This window comes from Ranitomeya variabilis, chromosome 3 (assembly GCF_051348905.1).
Source record: "Ranitomeya variabilis isolate aRanVar5 chromosome 3, aRanVar5.hap1, whole genome shotgun sequence".
NCBI lineage: Eukaryota > Metazoa > Chordata > Amphibia > Anura > Dendrobatidae > Ranitomeya > Ranitomeya variabilis.
Genome location: NC_135234.1, coordinates 200,787,493 through 200,811,902, shown reverse-complemented (window position 1 = coordinate 200,811,902; position 24,410 = coordinate 200,787,493). Strand labels below are relative to the sequence as shown.

At 45.0% G+C, this 24,410-nt stretch overlaps 1 protein-coding gene across 1 annotated transcript in view; it reads right to left on the bottom strand.

Annotated features, from left to right (window-relative positions):
• LOC143815610 (serine/threonine-protein kinase 38) overlaps positions 1–23,078 on the bottom strand; it is a 74,445-nt gene extending 51,367 nt beyond the window's left edge. Inside the window, exons 1-3 of the mRNA XM_077294992.1 lie at positions 22,973–23,078; positions 3,299–3,435; positions 1,669–1,720 (exon numbers count right to left, since the gene is read on the bottom strand). Coding sequence (XP_077151107.1) covers positions 1,669–1,720; positions 3,299–3,429 — 183 coding nt within the window. The 5' untranslated portion in view covers positions 3,430–3,435; positions 22,973–23,078. The remainder of the gene's footprint in view (positions 1–1,668; positions 1,721–3,298; positions 3,436–22,972) is intronic.
• Between the last annotated feature and the right edge of the window lie 1,332 nt (positions 23,079–24,410).

The following is a 24,410-nucleotide window of genomic DNA, read 5'->3' as shown; positions in this document are numbered from 1 at the left end:
CTCTTGGATCTCTCCGCAGCATTCGACACTGTGGATCATCAGCTCCTCCTCACTATGCTCCGCTCCATCGGCATCACGGACACCGTTCTCTCTTGGTTCTCCTCCTATCTCTCTGACCGATCCTTCACTGTATGTTTTGCTGGTTCCTCCTCCTCTCACCTTCCCCTTACTGTTGAGGTTCCTCAAGGATCAGTCCTAGGCCCCTTCCTCTTCTCTTTGTATACTGCCCCTATTGGACAAACAATCAGTAGATTTGGTTTCCAGTACCATCTCTATGCTGATGACACCCAATTATACACCTCTTCTCCTGCTTTCACGCCGACCTTCTTAGAAAACACCAGTGATTGTCTTACCGCTGTCTCTAACATCATGTCCTCCCTCTATCTGAAACTGAACCTGTCAAAAAACTGAACTCCTCGTGTTCTCTCCCTCTACTAACCTACCTTTGCCTGACATTGCCATCTCTGTGTGCGGTTCCATCATTACTCCAAAGCAACATGCCCGCTGCCTTGGGGTCATCCTTGTTTCCGAGCTTTCATTCACCCCCCACATCCGATCATTGGCTCGCTATTCTTATCTGCATCTCAAAAACATTTCTAGAATTCGCCCTTTTCTTACTTTCGACACTGCAAAAACTCTTACTGTTTCACTTATTCATTCTCGTCTGGACTATTGTAACTCTCTACTAATCGGCCTCCCTCTTACCAAACTCTCCCCGCTCCAATCTGTCCTGAATGCTGCTGCCTGGATCATATTCCTCACCAACCGTTACACCGATGCCTCTACCTTGTGCCAGTCATTACACTGGCTACCCATCCACTCCAGAATCCAGTACAAAACTACTACCCTCATCCACAAAGCACTCCATGGCTCAGCACCACCCTACATCTCCTCTCTGGTCTCAGTCTACCACCCTACCCATGCCCTCCGCTCCGCTAATGACCTCAGGTTAGCATCCTCAATAATCAGAACCTCCCACTCCCGTCTCCAAGACTTTACACGTGCTGCGCCGATTCTTTGGAATGCACTACCCAGGTTAACACGATTAATCCCCAATCCCCACAGTTTTAAGCGTGCCCTAAAAACGCATTTGTTCAGACTGGCCTGCCGCCTCAACGCATTAACCTAACTATCCCTGTGTGGCCTATTAAAAAAAAAACAAAAAAAAACCCCAAAACATAATCAGGTTCCTCGCATCGTGTTCTCATACACTTTATGCAGTTAATAGCACTCTGTGTCTGTACTGCTACATACTTAGGCTGTTAACTGGTTCATGCAGCTTTACATGAACACCCGAGCCTTACACTATGGCTGGTCCAAATAACTAAAGCAATTGTTACCATACACCTCTCGTGTCTCCCCTTTTCCTCATAGGTTGTAAGCTTGCGAGCAGGGCCCTCATTCCTACTGGTATCTGTTTTGAACTGTGATTTCTGTTATGCTGTAATGTCTATTGTCTGTACAAGTCCCCTCTATAAGTTGTAAAGAGCTGCGGAATATGTTGGCGCTATATAAATAAAAATTATTATTATTATTATTAACATGCAGGTCACTGTTTCTTGGATACAGATTTTATCACCCCTAACTAATGAGATACGGTCACTACATTCACAGTCGGTCATCCATAATTCATTCAGGTAAGTACTGTAGCTATACTGTTCTCTTTACCTCTTCATCTCGGAGGCCTTCTTCCTCCATGACTTTCTCCAGTCTCTTCTGTCTAAAATCAGAAGCAAGAGTGATGTAAAAATGCTGCACAGAATTCACATGATTAACCAGACATAGTAATCTACACAGAAGCGGCTTGTGCAGACAACTAATGGCAGACATGGTATGAATGGCAAAAATCCCTTTGCAAACAGTGAATCCACTGTGGATTTTCATGGGTTGCTGTTCTGCACTGAATGCATATGAGTTTTAAGCAAACCTTCCATTATTAAATCTGCATATTTTTCAAGCATGCGTTAATGGGGCATATAAAACTGTACTTGCATGCACTTGCCAGATATAGGCACGCAATCTGCAGTGATAGAAGCAGGATGAGTGACATTAGTGACGTCCATTGATGACGATTCAATTGAGGACAGAGGCACTGCTGTCACTCACCCTACTTCTATCGCCACCCCCTGAAGATGATTCATTTCAGAGAAAGAGACGGCGTTCTCAAAACCAGTGACAGAGTGCCCACTAAAGATGCGTTCACATCCCCATCACCTTTCCCCGAAATTAATTACTAAAGCAGAAGTGTATAGGGCTTAAAGATAGATATCCATTGAGGGCATTATAGGTATTGGACCAGTCATTTAATGTTCTTACTGGTGAAATGTGTTTTGTTTCTCTTCACCTTCTCACATATATGGCTATGACAGGTATACCTTTATTTTTAACTAAACACCAGCATACGTGGCAATGTTTTGTTTTTTTAAGTTTTATTATAGGTTAAATGCAGAAAAAAATAAAACAATTGTGCATTTTTATTCATACAGTTTATTGATCACCATGAATTAAATGTTCACTGTTTTGATTACATGAAGACCAAACATGTACAGGTTTCGTGAGGTTCAATTACAACGTGTATTAAACGGGCAAAGTGCAACACTGAACCACAGGTAATACATTATAGAGCAAAAGGAACAGCACATAGTGATAACGTTAGGTGGGAGAGGATTTAGCATTTAATTCTAAAAATCCCTGCTCATTCTATGGTTAGGAGTCCAGTGGGTGGTCCCATAAAGGGATTGATAACCTTCAGTGCATGATGGTCAATCTCTGACTAGGACTGCCCACTGGACTCCTAACCATTTAAAGAAGGGATTTAGCTGAAAAGCTCAAAGTACAATTAATATTTTCCCAAAATCCTGAACATCACTCTGCTCAATACCTCCGTCATCATCACATGCTGACTGCAGACCAGACACCATAGCCCCAATTCATCGGCGTTTTCAACACATTTCTGACGTAAAACACTTTTGAAAAGTCACAAAATCTTTGAAAAGCTTGATATTACACAAACATGCCAGTCCTGGCCAGACGCGCAAATGTGAGCAGAACAGGGCTTGGTGATGCCCACAAGACAAATTCTTCAAATGTTAAGCTATATTAGTGGCATTACTTACGCCAGTATGCGCCTCTTAGTGAATTAGGCGCCACTACTCCCCTTGATTAAGATTGAGGTGGATAATGCCGGCCTTAATGAATAGGGCCCAATGTTCACGTGACACTTTCCCTGTAAGGCATGTTGTATTCTTCACTGATTATATGGGGATTCAGGCTAATGTTTATATGACCCTCCAAATACCTTAGCTCTCGCTCTTCATGTTGGGTAATGAGGTTACTGTAGAAGTTTTCCAGCGTCATCTTGGTCATGGTAACACGTTCCTTTGTGTGGTTGCTCATTGGAAAACAAGGAGTCTGCTCAGTCATAGCCATGTCTACCTGTAGAGGAGAAATATGGTCGGAAATTAGATTTTTCTTTAGGTTAGATTTAAAATAGTCACCGGCTGAGAAGAAAGAAAACTGAACACGATGTTGCCACATTCTCAGAGTTGCTCAACACATTTCTCATGTACGGGAATGTGGCTGTATTTTGGTAACAGTAATTACAAGATGCAGGACAAGTATCTTCTGCCGAAGGACGTGTGTGACCCAGTGTCAGATGTATCCACTGTTGTAACCGATCGATACATAAATATGCAGTGGAGAAAAGTCAGCCATTTTTGCTTTAGCTATAGCCACAACATGAACAGACAAGGCCAAATCATTTCTTCTACATAACCTATATGGTATATATAAGCAGGGGTGTCAAACTGCATTCCTCGAGGGCCTCAAACCATGCGTGTTTTCAAGATTTCCTTCTCATTGCACAAGGTGCTGGAATCATTCTGTGCAGGTGATTAAATGATCACCTGTGCAATACAAGGAAATCCTGAAAACATGACCTGTTTGCAGCCCTTGAGGAATGCAGTTTGACACCCCTGATATATAGGAAATACAGCGCCCAGATAAATAACGCTATACACCGCCCAGATAAGCAGCATGCAGAATAAAGTTCATACTGGTGAGAAATTAAAGTGCATCGGATGATGCATCAGTGTCAACGGCTGCTCACTTTCCCCAGTCCCGCATGCTTGGTGCCATGGGGGTGATCCTCGACTCTGCCCTCTCTTTCAAGCCACATATCCAAGCCCTTACTTCCTCTTGCAGTCTCAAACTCAAAAATATTTCCCGGATCCGTGCATTCCTTGACAACAAAACCACAAAAACACTAGCGCACACCCTTACGGCAACCTCCTACTCTCTGGCACCACTCCAATGCATCCTACACTCTGCTGCGCGACTAATCTACTTGTCTCCCCGCTATTCCCCAACCTCTCCCCTATGCCAAGCCCTTCACTGGCTTCCTATCATCCAGAGGCTGCAGTACAAAAGCCATCCACAACCTGTCTCCTCCATACATCTGTGACATGGTCTCCTGGTACTTACAGTGCCTACAAGTAGTATTCAACCCCCTGCAGATTCAGCAGGTTTAATAAGATGCAAATAAGTTAGAGCCTTCAAACTTCAAACAAGAGCAGGATTTATTAACAGATGCATAAATCTTACAAACCAAAAAGTTTTGTTGCTCAGATAAATTTTTATAAATTTTAAACATAAAAGTGTGGGTCAATTATTATTCAACCCCTAGGTTTAATATTTTGTGGAATAACCTTTGTTTGCAATTACAGCTAATAATCGTCTTTTATAAGACCTGATCAGGCCGGCACAGGTCTCTGGAGTTATCTTGGCCCACTCCTCCATGCAGATCTTCTCCAAGTTATCTAGGTTCTTTGGGTGTCTCATGTGGACTAATCTTGAGCTCCTTCCACAAGTTTTCACTTGGGTTAAGGTCAGGAGACTGACTAGGCCACTGCAACACCTTGATTTTTTGCCTCTTGAACCAGGCCTTGGTTTTCTTAGCTGTGTGTTTTGGGTCGTTGTCTTGTTGGAAGATGAAATGATGACCCATCTTAAGATCCTTGATGGAGGAGCGGAGGTTCTTGGCCAAAATCTCCAGGTAGGCCGTGCTATCCATCTTCCCATGGATGCGGACCAGATGGCCAGGCCCCTTGGCTGAGAAACAGCCCCACAGCATGATGCTGCCACCACCATGCTTGACTGTAGGGATGGTATTCTTGGGGTCGTATGCAGTGCCATCCAGTCTCCAAACGTCACGTGTGTGGTTGGCACCAAAGATCTCGATCTTGGTCTCATCAGACCAGAGAACCTTGAACCAGTCAGTCTCAGAGTCCTCCAAGTGATCATGAGCAAACTGTAGACGAGACTTGACATGACGCTTTGAAAGTAAAGGTACCTTACGGGCTCGTCTGGAACGGAGACCATTGCGGTGGAGTACGTTACTTATGGTATTGACTGAAACCAATGTCCCCACTGCCATGAGATGTTCCCGGAGCTCCTTCCTTGTTGTCCTTGGGTTAGCCTTGACTCTTCGGACAAGCCTGGCCTCGGCACGGGAGGAAACTTTCAAAGGCTGTCCAGGCCATGGAAGGCTAACAGTAGTTCCATAAGCCTTCCACTTCCGGATGATGCTCCCAACAGTGGAGACAGGTAGGCCCAACTCCTTGGAAAGGGTTTTGTACCCCTTGCCAGCCTTGTGACCCTCCACGATCTTGTCTCTGATGGCCTTGGAATGCTCCTTTGTCTTTCCCATGTTGACCATGTTTGAGTGCTGTTCACAAGTTTGGGGAGGGTCTTAAATAGTCAGAAAAGGCTGGAAAAAGAGATAATTAATCCAAACATGTGAAGCTCATTGTTCTTTGTGCCTGAACTACTTCTTAATACTTTAGGGGAACCAAACAGAATTCTGGGGGGTTGAGGGGTTGAATAATAAATGACCCTCTGAAAAAACTTTTCACAATTTAAAAAAAAAAATAAACAAAGAAATAACATTCTTTTTTGCTGCAGTGCATTTCACACTTCCAGGCTGATCTACAGTCCAAATGTCACAATGCCAAGTTAATTCCAAATGTGTAAACCTGCTAAATCTGCAGGGGGTTGAATACTACTTGTAGGCACTGTACATACACGCAACCTTTGGTCCCCACAAGATCTCCTTCTCTACTCCCTTCATCTCTTCTTCCCATAACCGCATCCAAGACTTCTCCCGTGCTTCCCCCAGACTCTGGAACCCTCCACACCAACACATCAGACTCTTGCCTACCATAGAAACCTTCAAAAAGAACGTGAAGACTCGCCTCTTTCGACAAGCCTACAGCCTGCAGTGATCGTCAACCTACTGAACCGCCGCACCGCACAACCAGATCTACCCTCTCCTAGTGTATCCTCACCCATCCCCTGCAGACTGAGCCCTCGCGGGCAGGGTCCTCCCTCCTTCTGTACCTGTTAGTACCTTGTTTTTTTACTCATGTTTATTGTACTTGTCTATATTTTCCCTATTTTCACATGTAAAGCGCCATGGAATAAATGGTGCTATAAAAATGTATAATAATAATAATAATAATGTCCTGTTAAAATCACATTATCACTGTAGGAGATTACAAGTCTCAGGAGCCAGATGATGGGAGAATTGGGGGCAATCATTCAATGTCCCAGAGGAGACCACCGCAACAGCTTGCGCTGGAGCGGTTAGAGCCAGGAATAGACATTCTTCTGTTCTTCTATAACATCCCCTTTCTACACTTAAAGAAGCACAACCATCTAATTTTAGTTGTTTTTTTTTACTGAAGAGGTTGGTCACTTCTTTAGTATTTATGACCTATCCTTTGGATAGGTCATCAACGTCTGATCGACACATCCGGAACTGAGCATTTTCACCCAGCCGTCACAGTGAACAGCTGATCGGCTGGGGTGCTGGGTTTTGAACCACCACCGATCAGACATTAGGATAGATCATCAATGCTAAAAAGTAGTGGAAAACCTCTTTAGATGTGTGTATATGTGCATGTAATGTTAATATACTCACCTACCACTGCTCTCTGGTGTCCAGTGCCGTCACTGTTCTGCAGACTGTCCTCTCTCAGAGCGGGGCCTGACCCAGAAGTTGGTTTTACAACATAAGCCTATGGGGAGTCAGAACGAGGCTCCATTGGCTGACATTGTGAAAGAGACTCAGCGTAGAACGCACTGGATAGTCATATCTAACTAGCCTGTAAACAATCACTGGAAGTAGCAGCAGACTGACGGTGCAGGAGCATGGGAAGCTGAGTAATGCAGGGTTTATTTTTAGGAAGCACAAGCATAAAGATGAAAAGAACATTAAATATCAGCAGGAATCCAGAAAAAAAAAAAAAATAAAAAAATAAAAAAATAAAAATCAGCCGTACTGGAATTAAAAGGAACAGTTTTCTTTGCCGTTCCTCCATTCTAAAGTTATGCCTCCCAGGAATAAAGATGCAAATTTTCCCTTTAACAAACTGGGTGTGTACCACAAAACCTCTCCATAGACGTGTGCTTTGATTGGCCAACGTCGCAGCAGGAAAAGCAAACGCCCACAGAGGAGTTCTGTGGTATACACCCATTTGGCTGAAGGGAAAATGTGTATCTTTATCTTTTATAACTTTGGCATTAATGGGCACAGAAGAAAAAGATAAACCATTCCAGAATCAATCAGAGGAGTAGCGCCAATTGGAGGATTTAATCAGTTTAAATAAAAAAATCCAATGAAAGGTTCTCTTTAAAGGGAACCTGTATTAGGGTCATGCAGCCCTAAACACAGGCTGCATGAATAGGAGACTGGCTGTATGACTCCCTTTCTCGGACATATGCTGTGGCGTTTCAGAGAAAACAGTTTGTAGAGATGAGCGAATAGCTTTGGATAACTCCTTATCTGAATACCTATAGCACTTACCGAATAGCTGCCTCGGGAACCCGGATACCTGGAGCGCTCCCGATAATCAGCTGTTCGGTGTCCGAGCTGCACGTGTCGCGCCTGTGTGACAGTCACAATATACAGGCTCTCCATGCATGTGTTCTGACAGGGAACAGCTGATTATCGGGAGCACTCCAGGTTCCCGAGGCAGCTACTTGGTAAGTGCTCTAGCTATTTGGATAAGGAGTTATCCAAAGCTATTCGCTCATCCCTAATAGTTTGAAAAGCAAGTGAGAAACCTGGGCAATAGGGGAGAGATCTGAATAGTCCTTTTGGACCCCAAGTTGATTTTTTCCCCACTCCAAATGACTAACCAGTGTCTTCCCATGTTGGAGAGACCTGTTAATCAACGGGAGAGAATAGAAGTTGGCTGGGGGCCACAGCAGACTGGTCAGGTCTCTCCCTATAGTCAGTGGTCAAATTTTCAAACTAGGTTTTCTCAAACGCTGCAGCATTTCAGAGAAGGACAGACGGGGAGGCAATCACACAGCTAGGCTAGGATTCATGCTGCCCGTGGTTCGAGCAGTATCAATCTAATTACTTGTTCCTTTAACCTTTGATGGAATTTATGACGGAATCTGTGAACCTTACCTGACCTGTCATCTGCATCAGAGCAACTAGGCTAATTAGGTGGACAGAAGTTGCTTATATCAATCTTTCACTGGTACAGCCTCAGACTAATAATCTGTATTCTGGAGCACGGGTGGAACGGTACATCTAGGCAAGCAGATTATCCTACAAATACAGATTCCTGATTATCAGCCCTTACAAGTATTGCTGCTATCATCCAAACAATCAAATTGCTTGGTTGTCATGTGATTGGTGTGTTAATGCTGGGAAAAAGAGAAATCATTGTTATTGACAATGTAAGGTGCTGCCAATAATAGGATACTAAATGGGGACAAAAGCATCACGTTAGCGAATGTTCTGTCACCATTGTTATTCGCCGGCCTGTGCAAATTCAACTCGTGATGAGCGAGTATACTTGCTACTCGAGATTTCCCGAGCACGCTCGGGTGTCCTCCGAGTAATTTTTAGTGCTCGGAGATTTAGTTTTCAGCGCCGCAGCTGCATGATTTACATCTGTTAGCCAGCTTGATTAGATGTGGGGATTCCAGGCAACCCCCACATGTACTTATGCTGGCTAGTAGCTGTAAATCATGCAGCTGCGTCAACAAAAACTAAATCTCTGAGCACTTAAATACTCGGAGACCCCCGAGCGTGCTCGGGAAATCTCAAGCAACGAGTATACTCGCTCATCACTAAATGCAACATGAGCGAAAAGGCGACACCTATATATTATTTCATTTCTGGTAAGTCTCCATTGACGAGCAAACCCAACTGATCAAAAAACCGCAAACACCGCCATGTAGAGGGTCACATAGTAACAAGGGCTGCGGAGTCAGTGAGCCAAATCTCACACTCCGACCCCACAGCACTGCCTCCTACTGAGCATGTACATAAAGTGCAGCACAGATTCATCTCTACGAGGAGCCGAGATCCTCAGATCAGGAACAAAACAGACATTTATAGGACAGTTCATAACTTCCCCAAATTAATATGAAGTATTCAGCACATAATGCACTGCACTAATGTACCCAATTTATTACATATTTTAGGGGTCGGAGTCCATTTTATACAGACCACCACAATGGACACCAACTCCATGACTGACTCCACAGCCCTGATAGTAAACAGTATTTAAGGGTCTTCATTGCTACTACAAAACCTGGAACCCTCCTACAGCTCACAACTAGTTCTAGGGTCCAAGTCAGGCACACTTCAGGTTGGGCGTGTGGGTTGCTAAAATGCAGGCAAATTACAGCTATGATCGACCAGCACCACCATGTCAAAAAGACAGAGCTGGGAACCACAGCGTGAGGTAACGCTGCACAACACAGCACTGGCACAGAGGTGTTATATGACTGTGTGTATGAAGCCTTTCCAGGAGCTGAACGAGAACGCCTGGGCCCTGCTTATATACAATATTCAACCATGACCCTCCCACATTCCTTACCCCTGTCATCTAAGTGCATGCGTCTAGACAGGCGCACTAAAAAGAAACCTCCATTCACTGACAGACACCACCTCAGTACTAGCACCCAAGAGCCCATAACACATTCCATACAGGGCGGCCATGGCTGAAGTAAATGCTTGCACCGTGGCTCAGCCTTACCTCAGTTAGTCATTGCAAAAAGAAACCCACTCAGTACTAACAACGCAGGAGCAGGTCTAACTAGATAAGACACCATGTTTAGGTGGCCACATAGCCAGACTTGTGTGAAAAGTCAGCACAAGAAGGAATCGGACACCTTGAAACGAAGCCGTAATCCATCATAAAATAGCTGTCTACTTGCACCTAATAATACTCCCTAGAACCTGTTAGGATGCTGTATTATAAAGTCCATCGCCACGTCGGAGGCCTGTCAGAGCCCATTATGGTCAGTAGGGTCAGAAAGCCACTACAGGGATCTGGCAGTACTAAAGCAGATGTGAACAGAGCCTTAGTCATTTTTCTTTCCTCAGGCTTCAGTTGCTTTTTGATGGCCTAAATAAGCAGAGTATACTGCAGTATTGCATATAGCAAAAAAAATTAAAAATTTCCTGATGGAAACCTGGCTAATCTGACAAAGAATAAAAAATGCATCTTAATAGATTGATGCATTACAATCACAGATTCTTATAAAAAACAAAATTATGATTCTGGTTTGAACATGACTGAAGGTCAGCTTCTGTACAAATCTACCAGGAAAACAGAAAAAAAATAAATGACTCATACCATGCCCCATCAGATAGGGGAGGCATTCTCCACTATAGCATTGCTCTAAAGCTACCTTCACATCACATTTTACCCTCAAGTCGGAAAAAAAAAAAAAAAAAAAAAAATGTCCGACAGAGCACAGTGTCCATAAATTTGAGGTGGGCATCAGAACGTGGTCAACTGCATTTTTGTGCCTCAAAAAGTAGAACACTGCTGAAAACAACGTCTGACAGAGCACAAAAGCGACTCCGTACGTTTCATTAAAGTGAAAGGCCATGTCAGTGAATACGTCCAAATCAGATGTAACACAGCTACTGACGTATGAATAAAACAAGATGTGAAACCCGGCCTAACAGAGCCAGTGTAGCATATTTTGTAATAGGGTTCCCCTATCTCAAAGAAGATGGAGTTCCTCTACCGCATGGATGTGAAATCGCTGTTAGGAGCATGAAGTGTGAACAGGATGCAAAGGTACTAAAGGCAAGCGTTTCAGGGAGTGCCAAGCCAGAGGTCTGATGTAGCTAGATGAGAGGCCTCTGACAGGGTGTATAAGGGGTAACGTTTCTCCTTATGGAGGATGTCAAATCAGTAGAAAGACTTTTAGGCCATGCAATGCTCTCCTAAAAATGTAAATCTACAAAAAGCCTCTTTAACCCCTTAGGGTATGTGCACACAATGTGGATTTCGCTGCGGAACCGCAGCGTGTCCGCAGCGGTTTCCCACGAGTTTACAGTACAATGTAAACCTATGGGAAACGAAATCCGCAGTGCACATGCTGGGGAAAAAAACGCACGGAAACGCAGCGGTTTATATTCCGCAGCATGTCAATTGTTTGTGCGGATTCCGCTGCGGGCCGCAGGTGATAACCCGCAGAGGAAACCACACTAAAAACCGCGATAAATCCAAAGTAAAAACCGCAGCGGTTTTTCACTGCGGATTTATCAAATCCGCTGCGGAAAATTCCACAGCGGAATCTGCAGCGTATGCACATGGCCTTAACCCTCGGAGCTTTTTTTCGGTTTTGCGTTTTTGTTTTTTGCTCCCCTCCTTCACAGAGCCATAACTTTTTGATTTTTCCATCAATATGGCCATGTGAGGGCTTATTTTTTGTGTGACGAGTTGTACTTTTGAAAGACACCATTGGTTTTAGCATGGCGTGTACTAGAAAATGAGAAAAAAATTCCAAGTGCAGTGAAATTGCAAAAAAAGTGAAATACCACACTTGTTTTTTTGCTTGGCTTTTTGGCGAGGTTCACTAAATGCGAAAACTGACCTGTCATTATGATTCTCAAGGTCAATGCGAGTTTATAGACACCAAACATGTCTAGGTTCTTTTTTTTTTTATCTAAGTGGTGAAAAAAAAATTCCAAAGTTTGCTAATAACAACAACAAAAAAAAAAATTGCGCCATTTTCCATTACTCGTAGCGTCTCTATTTTTTGTGATCTTGGGTTGGGTGAGGGCTTATTTTTTGTGTGTCGAGCTGACGTTTTTAATGATACCACTTTTGTGCAGATACATTCTTTTGATCGCCCGTTATTGCATTTTAATGCAATGTCTCGCGACCAAAAAAAGGTACCGTAATTATGGAGTTTCGATTTTTTTTTTTTGCTCGCTACGCCATTTAGCCATTAGGTTAATCCTTTTTTATTGATAGATCGGGCGATTCTGAATGCAGCGATACCAAATATGTGTAGGTTTGATTTTTTTTGTTTTATTTTTAATGTGGCGAAGAGGGGGTGATTTAAACTTATATAATTTTTTTTTATATTTTTAAAACCATTTTTCTTTAAGTTTTGGCATGTTTCAATAGCCTCAATGGGAGGCTAGAAGCTGCCACAACTTGATTGGCTCTGCTACATAGAGGCGATGCTCAGATCGCCTCTATGTAGTAGAATTACAGCATTGCTATAAGTGCCGACCACAGGGTAACGCTCATAGAAATCTGGCATCAACAACCATAGAGGTCTCCAGGAGACTTCTGGTTGCTATGCCGACGAACCGATGACCCCCCCGATCACGTGACGGGGCCAGTGGTGCGCATATTCCCGGCCCGATGGCCAGAAGCACGCGTTAAATGCCACTGTCAGAGTTTGACAGCGACATTTATCTAGTTAGTAGGTGCGGGTGGATCGCAATTCTGCCCACGCCTACTGCGGGCACATGTCAGCTGTTCAAAACAAAGCTGTTTCTGGAAGATGCGCCTATTCTGGCACTTGGCCACTCTCTTCCCACTCCCATGTAGCGGTGGGATATGGGGTAATGAAGGGTTAATGTCACCTTGCTATTGTAAGGTGACATTAAGCCAGATTAATAATGGAGAGGCGTCAATTATGACACCTATCCATTATTAATCCAATAGTACTAAATGGTTAATAAAACACACACACATGATTACAAAGTATTTTAATGAAATAAAGACACAGGGTGTTGTAATATTTTATTAGACTCTTAATCCACCTGAAGACCATCGTTCTGTAACAAAGTTAAAAAAACAAACAACAATATTCCATACCTTCCGTTGTTATGTCCCACAATGTAAATCCATCTGAAGGGGTTAAATCATTTTACAGTCAGGAGCTGTGCTAATGCACTCGCTCCTGCCTGTAAACCCCGGGTACTGAAAGGAAAGCTGGGTGACCTGTAGTTATCTTGAGTTGCGGTGAGGCGCCCTCTGCTGGATGTCCTTATATGAACTCGAGCGTGGGAACTTTTCCAAGGCTCCAGTTCATGAGAACATCCAGCAGAGGGCACCTCACCGTGACTCAAGGTAACTACAGATCACCCAGCTTTCCTTTCAGTACCCGGGGTTTACAGGAACGAGTGAGTGCATTAGCACAGCTCCTGGCTGTAAAATGATTTAACCCCTTCAGATGGATTTACATCGTGGGACATAACGACGGAAGGTATGGAATATTGTTGTTTGTTTTTTTAACTTTGTTTCAGGACGTTGGTCTTCAGCTGGATTAAGAGAATAATAAAATATTACAACAACATGTGTCTTTATTTCATTAAAATACTTTGTAATCATGTGTGTGTTTTATTAACCATTTAGTACTATTGGATTAATAATGGATAGGTGTCATAATTGACGCCTCTCCATTATTAATCTGGCTTAATGTCACCTTACAATAGCAAGGTGACATTAACCCTTCATTACCCCATATCCCACCGCTACACGGGAGTGGGAAGAGAGTGGCCAAGTGCCAGAATAGGCGCATCTTTACAGATGTGTCTTTTCTGGGGTGGCTGGGGGCAGATGTTTGTAGCCAGGGGGGGCCCAATAACCATGGACCCTCTCTAGGCTATTAATATCTGCCCTCAGTCACTGGCTTTACCACTCTGGCGGAGAAAATTGCGCGGGAGCCCACGCCAATTTTTTCTGCAATTTAACCCTTTATTTTAGCAGCTACAGCGCCCAAATTTTGCACATACACACTACTAACATTAGTAGTGTGGAATATGCAAAAAAAAAAAAGGGATATGAGATGGTTTACTGTATGTAAACCATGTTTCATATCATGTCGGGTTTGGGAAGGAGAAATGAAAAGCCGGCAATTGAATTACCGGCTTTTCTCTCTAACACCGATGCGTATTTCTTGCAGGTCACACTGCTGGTCCGTGTGTAATCCGTATTTTTCTCGCCCCCATAGACTTTCATTGGCAATTTTTTTGCACAACACGGTGACAAACGCAGCATGCTGCGATTTTGTACGGCCGTACAAGACCGTATAATACGGATCAGTAAAATACGGCTGATAGGAGCTGGGACATAGGGAATCATTGGGCCGTGTGTTATGCGTATTTTACGGACGTAGTTTATGCGCTCATACGTTCGTAAAACTCGCTAGTGTGAGGCCGGCCTTACATACGCAGCAAGCAGCGCAGTGAAGAAAAAAAAAAAAAAGTGTTATCTGTTTATGTGCAGCAGATGTAGCACTGGTCTGAATGCGGAGCCCTGTATAACCTCACCCACAATATGGATTGGCAGCTTTCTGCATATTCTGTGCATAGGCAGTGTAACGCACGTGGTTGTGAAACCACTGTGCCACGCTCCGGGGAGAGCCTAGAGGGGTGTAAGTAAGTGAACACCTTCGCTAGAGCCCCTGGTAGTGGGGTTAGACTAGGCCCCAGGTGCAAACCAGGTGCTACTCCAGGACGGACCTACGGAGCTGTGGCAAGTACCCCCCAAAGGGGACAGGGAAGCGGGACCGGCCAGTAGCAGGACTGGAACATAGGACGGCCACAATGTGGGAATCACACTGTGCAGATTCTGGTCTGATACTCGAACTAGTTCAGACTGTGCAGTTTCTGGATAGCACGCAGGGCAAGAATGTCAGCAGAATGCACATTAAACTAAGAGGAAAAGGGGACCTAAGAGCAGGCAGGCTAGTATAAACTAACTAGATGGTGGCCCGATTCTAACGCATCGGGTATTCTAGAATATGCATGTCCATGTAGTATATTGCACAGCCCACGTAGTATATTGCCCAGTGACATAGTATATTGCCCAGCCATGTAGTATATTGCCCAGCCACGTAGTATACAGCACAGAGCTACGTAGTATATTGCACAGCCACGTAGCATATTGGCCAGTCACGTAGTATATTGCCCAGCCACGTATGTCACGGGTTAAAAAATAAAAAAAACATATACTCACCTTCCGAGGGCCCCTTGTAGTTCCGTCGCCTGTGTGCGGTGCAGGCGGCAGCTTCTGGTCCCAGGGTGTGATGACGTCGCGGTCACATGACCGTGACGTCATGGCAGGTCCTTCTCGCGCAGGCGCGCAGGACCTGTGATGACGTCTTGGTCACATGACCGTGACATCATGGTAGGTCCTTCTCGCATACCATCCTTGCCACCGGAACCTGCCACTTGCATGGAGCGGTCACCGGAGCGTTGCGAGGAGCGGGAAAGGCGGCGGAAGGTGAGTATATAATGATTTTTTGTTTTTTTTAACATTAGATGTTTTTACTATTGACGCTGCATAGGCAGCATCAATAGTAAAAACTTGGTCACACAGGGTTAATAGCGGCGGTAAAGGAGTGAGTTACCCGCAGCATAACGCGGTCCGTTACTGCTGGCATCAACCCTGTGTGAGTGGTGACTGCGGGGAGTATGGAGCGGGCTCCGGGCACTGACTGCAGGGGAGTAGGGAGGGACTAATCGGACTGTGGCCGTCGCTGATTGGTCGCGGTAGCCATGACAGGCAGCTGGCGAGACCAATCAGCGACTTGGATTCCATGACAGACAGAGGCCGCGACCAATGAATATCCGTGACAGACAGACAGAAAGACGGAAGTACCCCTTAGACAATTATATAGTAGACTTTGCACAAACGTTACTCAGGCACCTCTCAGCAGGTGGAGGTGCCTTAAGTAGCAAGTGTCTCTCAGCTATTGACTGGGGACACTTTAGGAGAGTGCGCACTGTCTATAAGAAACAGGAAGCACACATGCTTGTGTCATAAGAGCACTGCCAGGAGCTCTTCCAGACATGCACAGACCCTGGAGAGAGGAAGTGGAGGAAGGAGGAGCAGACGAGCGGTCATGGCAGTGAGTTAGTCAGCATCCTAGCTGGGGGAGGGAGTGGAGACAGGCAAGAATACCGGCAATACAGGGAGAAAGCTGCCAATCAGTGGTGGGTTATAGCTCATGAATATGGGAGGACTACATGGCAGCATATTTACTAGTACTATAGTGATAATCTCCTGATGATAAAGCTGTGATTTTTCAAAACTACAGCAAGTCACACAGTGATATCACTGGAATCACAATCTTTGTCCCTACATTATGCTGTTCTCAGATTAGGTGGCAAAAACCTAGTGACAAAAAGCTCCTGTTTTTGCTTCTTGCAATGTGTTGGTGTCCCAACACCTTTGCACATATATTTTCAGGGCCTGGAAAAGAAAGGAATGACTATTGCTACATATAAACAGGCCTTGGCGAACATTTACGAGTTTTTACACAAACAATGGTTCCCACGCCCAAGAAATATTGACAAAACGTGTCTGAAGAAAACAAAACTGAGCTACCGAGGCATTCTAGGACTATTACATGACAAGGTGCGGACGGTTGCAGGCCCATAGCTGCTGTCCTTACTAAGCTAGTGTTCTAGCAGGTGGAGAAAACCTGGACTTCATTCAGACAGAAGCATGGATAGAAAACCTGTATGGCGGAAAAAAACAGTGTGGAAAGCAGGACTGCTGTAACAACAGGGGAAAGTTATGGAAACAATGTATAGGCGATTCTCACAAAATTAGAATATCATCAAAAAGTTAATTTATTTCAGTTCTTCAATACAAAAAGTGAAACTCACTATAGAGAGTCATTACAAACAGAGTGATCTATTTCAAGTGTTTATTTCTGTTAATGTTGACGATTATGGCTTACAGCCAATGAAAACCCAAAAGTCATTATATCAGTAAATTAGAATACTGTATAACACCAGCTTCAAAAATGATTTTAAAATCCAAAATGTTGGCCTACTGAAATGTACGGTATGTTCAGTAAATGAACTCAATACTTGGTCGGGGGTCCTTTGGCATTAATTACTGCATCAATGTGGCATGGAGGCGATCAGCCTGTGGCACTGCTGAGATGTTATGGAAGCCCAGGTTGCTTTGATAGCAGCCTTCAGCTTGTCTGCATTGTTGGGTCTGGTGTCTCATCTTTCTAAGGCTAAGTTCACACTTGCGTGTGGCTGGTCTGCGGATGGCTGCGTACATCCTCCCTTAAGCTTCGCCTATGCTCCCCCTATTTCTGCATGCGTCCTGTGTACCCATCTTTAACATTGGGTACGCAGGGACATGTGTTGTAACCTGATGCGGCGTTTTGACGTGCCCGCCGATTACACGGGAACGTAAAAAGTTGCATTCCCATGTGGTCGGCGGGCAAGTCAAAATGCCGCATCTGCATACAACGCATGTCCCTGCGTACCCAATGTTAAAGATAGGTACGCAGGACGCATGAGGAAGTAGGGGGAGCGTATGCGGAGCTTAAGGGAGGATGTACGCAGCCATCCGCAGACCAGCCACATGCACGTGTGAACTTAGCCTTACTCTTGACAATACCTCAGATTCTCTATGGGGTTAAGGACAGGCGAGTTTGCTGGCCAATCACTCACAGTGATACTGTTGTTTTTAAACCAGGTATTGGTGCTTTTGACAGTGTGGACAGGTGCCAAGTCCTGCTGGAGAATGAAATTTCCATCTCCAAAAAGCTTGTCGGCAGTGGGAATCATGAAATGCTCTAAAATTTCCTGGTAGACGGCGGTGCTGACTTTGGTCTTGATAAAACACAGTGGACCTACACCAGCAGATGACATGGCTTCCCAAACCATCACTGATTGTATAAACTTCTTGGATTGTGGCTTCTCCACTCTTTCTCCAGACTCTGGGACCTTGATTTCCAAATAAAATGCAAAATATATTTTCATCTGAAAACAACACCTTGGACCACTGAGCAACAGTCCAGTTTTTTTCTCCTTGGCACAGGTAAGATGTTTCTGGCATTGTCTATTGGTCACGAGTGGCTTGACACTTGTAGCCCATGTCCTGGATACGTCTGTGTGGTGGATCTTGAAGCAATGACTCCAGCAGCAGTCCACTCCTTGTGAATCTTCCCACACATTTTTGAATGGCCTTTTCTTAACAATCCTTTCAAGGCTGCGGTTATCCCAGTTGCTTGTGCACCTTTTTCTACCACACTTTCCTTCCACTCAACGTTCCATTAATATGCTGGGGTACAGCACTCTGTGAACAGCCAGCTTCTTTAGCAATGACCTTTTGTGGCTTACCCTCCTTCTGGAGTGCGTCAGTGACTGCCTTCTGGACATCTGTCATGTCAGCAGCCTTCCCCATGATCGTGGAGCCTACTGAAACAGACTAAGGGACCTTTTTGAACGCTTAGGAAGCCTTTGCAGGGTTTTTTGTTAATTATTCTAATTTACTGAGATAATGACATTTTGGTTTTCATTGGCTGTAAACCATAATAATCAACATTAACAGAAATAAACACTTGAAACATCACTGTTTGTAATGACTAATATACAAATTTCACTTTTTGTATTGAAGAACTGAAATAAATTAACTTTTTGATGATATTCTAATTTTGTAAGAAGTCCCTGTAGGAATTAGGAATAACTACACAAGTGGCATTTTCCTACTTTTTTTTTTTTTTTTTTTAAATAAGCAGCGTTTTACAGCACCAAAAAAAAAAAAAAAAAAAAAAAAAAATCAATGCGAATTCTGAAATCTAATGAACACGTTGCATTTTTTTTTTTCTTACGCACGTATTTTGACTCCTGCTGTGTTTTTGACAAGATGCAGCATGTCAAAAGCACAGCAAAAATGCTGAGAGAATTAACAAGCTCAAATAAATGAGTGAAAAACGCTGCAAAAATTTGCTTAAAAATGTGCGCATTGTACGCAGTGATTTTCTCGCCACCACTTTGGCTTTTGGGGCATTACAAAACACAATGTGTGAACGACACCCTAAGGCTACAGTAATACTACCGCATTTTCGGTCTTAGTGCCGTCCATAAAAAGAAAAAAAAAAATCTCAAAGCACTAAATGCTCTTTAATGGGGCTCTTCAGATTATTTTTTTTCCCTCAGATCTAATGTTTGCCTGAAATTAAAATAAAAAAGTAGCATGCACTAGCGTTGTTTGTATTTTGGATGAGAGTCACCTATTCAAGTTTATGGGTGCGCAGAAAAAAATAAAAAAATTTAACTCCATATCGATCAACCGTATAGCATCCAATGTTTACAGATACATTGCAATTGTTTAACATAGGGAACGGGCTAGTGTGTCTCACAGGGTAAGAAGTTTTTGTCTGTTTTTGGTATGTCATTTGTGATACATCCTATGCATTTTGGGTATGTGCACACGTAGTTGGAATCTTTGCAGATTATTCCGCACCTGTTTTGAGAAAACCGAAGGTAAAAAGCACTGCATTTTACCTGCAGATTTTATGCGGTTTTTGGGAGGATTACACCTGCGGAATCCTATAATGGAGCAGGGGAAACTGCTGCGGAATCCGCACAAAGAATGAACATGCTGCAGAATAAACGCTACATTTCCGCGCATTTTTTTCTGCAGCATGTGCACTGCGGATTTTGTTTTCCATAGGTTTACATGGTACTGTAAACTCATGGAAAACAGCTGCGAATCCACAGTAAAATCCACAACGTGTGCACATAACCTTTCAGGGTTTAAAAGAAGAAGCATGTCACTTCATTTTTGTACCCACTCCATTATAGAAAACCGCAGGGGTAAAAAACGCAGCTAATCCGCAAGAAAACCGCAGCAAAAACGCACAAAAAAACTGCAGGTGCGTTTTCTGCCAGGAGAGGCAGAATCCACACCAGAAATTCCTAAGCCTAATCCGCAATGTGTGCACATAGCCTCAGAGTGTTTTTACCTACGGATTTAGCACATCTAATGGGAAAAATCCACACAAAACTCAGCGCACCCGCAAGAGAAATTCACATGTGAAGTTCTAAGGCGCACCGCAGTCCGGCTGTGTAGCATGGATGGGGAAACAGAGAAAACACAAAAGGGAAGGCGATTTTTAGGAGACTCATCCACTTTGCTGGAACTGGAAGGCTATGTTCAGACTTTGCACTTTTGGTGCATTTTTTTTATGCTGATTTTAGCCGCGTTTCGCAGTACCAGCTATGTCTAGGAGATTTCAGAGATCTCATGCACACAGCTGGCCTTTTTTGTCCTCAGTATTTTGTGCAAAGCCATGGGTTTTGCAGAATGGAGCATGCCACTTTTGTCAACTTTTTCACCCACTGAAAGTAATGGGTGGGGAAAAAACGCAGGTAGCTGAGTTTTTTGTGCCAAAAACTGAAGAAATAGAATCAGATTTTATTTTTCTGGCACTAAACTTTATCAGCAGACAAGTGTAACATGATAAAAATGCAGCAACCCCCCCCCCCCCCAAAAAAAAACCCCTGCTTTTCTTGCAGCTAGTTTCTTACTGCCAAGAGGGCAGGTTTTACTGCAGAAAAAAAAGCAGCAAAAACGCAACGTGTGAACACAGCTTAAGGATACGTCCCTACGATGAGCTGTTGGTGAGTTTTTGACTGTTTTCTGTGTCAAAACACAGCGTCTTACACTTCCAGCAAAGTGGATGGGATTTATAGAGATCTCCTGCCCACTGTGCTTCTTTTTAATGCAGTGTAAAGTGACCTGCGGTGCGGGCTTCAGAATTTCTCTGGAGGGTGCGATAAGTTTCCGATGCAGCATTCACCCATAGAATTGCATTAGAAGCGGAAATTAGGCAGGTAATAAAAATAAATAAGACACAAAATCTGCAGCGGAAACGCATCAAAAGCGCGGCAATCTGCACCTAAGTATGGAGAGCGCTGTGAAGTGACAGCAATGAGCCCCGAGGTAAATCCCACTGATCCCCTGTGGGGAGAACTTACAGCTGCCGCGGGGAGAAGGTGCCCTCCGAATAGGAGCGACCCGGGGAAGAAGAGGCCACAATTCCAGCTGAGGCTACTTTCACACTAGCGTCAGGCTTGGCCCGTCGCCGTGCGTCGGGCCGAGGTCCCCGACGCTAGCGTTGTCCCCGCCGCACAACGGGGGCAGCGGATGCATTTTTCCCACGCATCCGCTGCCCCATTGTGAGGTGCGGGGAAGTGCGGGGAGGTGGGGGCGGAGATCCGGCCGCGCATGCGCGGTCGGAAAAAGCGGACCGTCGGGAGCAAAAAACGTTACATGTAAGGTTTTTTTTTCCCGACGGTCCGCTACCACACGCCCAAGCGTCGCAAAACGGACGCGACGTTTGGCAATGCGTCGCTAATGTTAGTCTATGACGAAAAAACGCATCCAGCAAGAACTTTTGCTGGATGCGTATTTTCGGCAAAACGACGCATTTGCGACGTATTGCAGTTAACGCTAGTGTGAAACTAGCCTGAGGTGGATGAAGCCACTGATTGCACGTTTATTCCAAAGGACGTGCGACCCGATAACATATTGGGGTGCCAACAACTTTGTACAGATCGTGCTGGGAGTTTACTGTGACATTATGGACAAGTTATCTGTTTCCTCAGTTTTTGGGTTGTTCCAGTACAGAGGAAATAAACACGGAAAACAAATCGTGCACAACTGCAATAAGGTGGGGGAGAAATACTTCGTTTTCTGGAACAATTTCAAGGGTGCCGACACTTCAGGCCATGACTGTATGTACAAACAAAGTCCTCGTGCAGATAGTCTGTCCGACTGCTTTTATTCGCTAAAGGTTTCCAAACACTTTTAACCCTTTAATAGAAGTGCCCGGGCCAAAGCCGCCACAGAAACGCCTGAAAAAGCTGCCGATGATCCCAAAGACTCTTCCTGCAGCCAATCTCTGCGCCAGCGTGTGCACAGACCCCTAGAACAGGCACACAAGGGGGTTTGGAGGATTTTTTTCTGGGAATCAGTTTTAAAAAAAAAAAACCACTTTGAACGCATCTTATTAACATCTATGGGAAATCAAGGTTTGGGGGGTTTTAGAAATAAATCATTTGATATGAGCAGCAAACATTTAGAAAACGTCTGGTGGAAAGAAGAGAAAGACTCGTCACTGCCTTCAGGGGTCCGACGCCAACGTCCCCCACCAAGTCTCCATACAGAAAGAACGCAGCCGCCTATAGAAACTCCATGGGAACAGACCCTTACACACACAGGGCGACATTCCCCGGAGGAATCGAGATGGTGGGATTCCTGGCCGCACAGGTGACGTGTGGCCGCAGAGCACTGATCCCTGAGCTTCACACATCCGGGGCCAGTGGGTGACATACGGCCTTACTCCCCCGGGCTCTGCAGACCCCACAGTGCACAGCCTGAGCCATCCCCTGACATGACACCTCTGCACAGTGACACTGATAGGACAGCACAGTGACCTATGACCTCCAGGTGTGCTGACACTACAACTCCCAGCCAGAAGGTGGCGCATGACTCCTGTGCGGATACAGACACACATACTTCCCAGGGGCAGCAGTGACAACACAGACCGTCCTGATGACTGTGCCCGGGCTGTACAAGCAGCGACCTGCCCGCAGCTGCCTATGTACACAGCATACCACTCACAGTTCTAAGCCTCCCCACGTATCGCTTTTTGAATCAGTCCAACCACAAACTCCTTGTCGCTCTAGAACAAACCATTAGTCCTAGAGGGTGACTACAAAAACCCAGTGCTCCACATCCTGGTAGTGTCCGCTCACTTCCCGCCTCCCCCCGCGCACGGTCCTATGAGCCCAGCGCCTCCCCGGTACCACACCAATATCGGGGCTCGTACCCTACAAGGGCTATGCCAGTCCTGTACTCACCGGCCGAGCTTCTCAAAAGTTACCGTAGATGCGGTCTCCTACTGAGCTGAAGGACCTTTGATGATGTCATGATCACATGACCAGTCACGTGTGTGGGAGGGGCCAGACTCAGGTTGTGTCTAGCCTCCATTCTGTGTACAGCCCTGGTCCTTACAGTGACAGACTCTGCTGTAGAGCTGACTAGTGCCTATTTCCCGCCACTGGGAGTGCCCCCTAGTGGTCAGGCCCTGAATAGCACCGCACAGTAAAATGGCGCTTTTCCCTGTTCTGTGCTGAGGGCTCCTCTGCGGCCATGTCTGTCCAGTGATTGCATGCGGCCGACTGCTAGAAAGTGACTCTTCTCTGTACCTGGGCCGTCCAGAAATTGCTAAGTGCATGGAAAAACGAGCAACTTTACAATTCACCTCTTATTACATGTCCTCCATTTCCATTGCTCCTGGGTTACCGGCCTTCCTCTTCAGCCTTAGAGTGGCAGGGTGACCTAAGGGCTGTCCAGCCTGCGGAAGCTGCCATAGAGCAGGATCCAGCCCACCTCAGTGCCCCTGCGCTGGGGAGGGCACTGTGTGTACCAGAGACCACCCTACTGGTGTGAACGGCGCCTCCTCAGGAGCCGGGGTGGGCAGCGGTGCGCTCATGGACATTTAGGCTGAGAAAGCCTCTGTAATAACAATTTATGGTGGTTCTTCAATTTGTAAGAAATGTAGAGCGTCCGTTATCTCCAGAACTATAAATAATATTGGCAATCCTGCCCGTCCCCCTGTGTTATACACATTGTCAGCCACACACCCCGCACTAAATGTCACTACCCATTTGTCACGTGTTTGATGAGTGGAGGGGCACTGCAGAGCTCAGAGGCACAGCGTTCTTGGAAACAGTCATTTTACATTTTTTTCCTAACTTTTATGTGTGCCCATTGTGGCTAGCCAATCAGGGCGCTGGAAACGCCCACAATGTCCTGACACAACGGCTTGTGTCATTGGCTGCTGGAATCACATGTCCCTCTCCATAGAAATAGGGGACATCTTGTTTTAGGGCCATTTTGACTCTTAACAGCGCAGAGAGGCTGCTCCTGACGCTGGCACTGATAGCAGCAAGATTTTAGTTAGGTGGTTGTATATCAGATAGATAGTGCAGGTGGATAGCGTCCAGTGTGACTGTTATATTTACCTTCCAGCATTTTTTTTTGTCCATTACTGAGGTCCCCAGACAAAGCCAGCAGGGGACATACCCTACAAGTGTGTTGTGCTCCATGCACGAGTATAGCATTCTAAATGATATATCACTAGTAGTGATGAGCGAACGTGCTCGCCACTACTCGTTACTCGCCCGAGTATCACTATGCTCAGTGTACTCGCCGAGCACCGAGCATTTCTGGGATTATTCGGCGGTTAGGCTACGTTCACACGATCCTTTTTTCCGTCCTTTTTTTTTCAGGTCC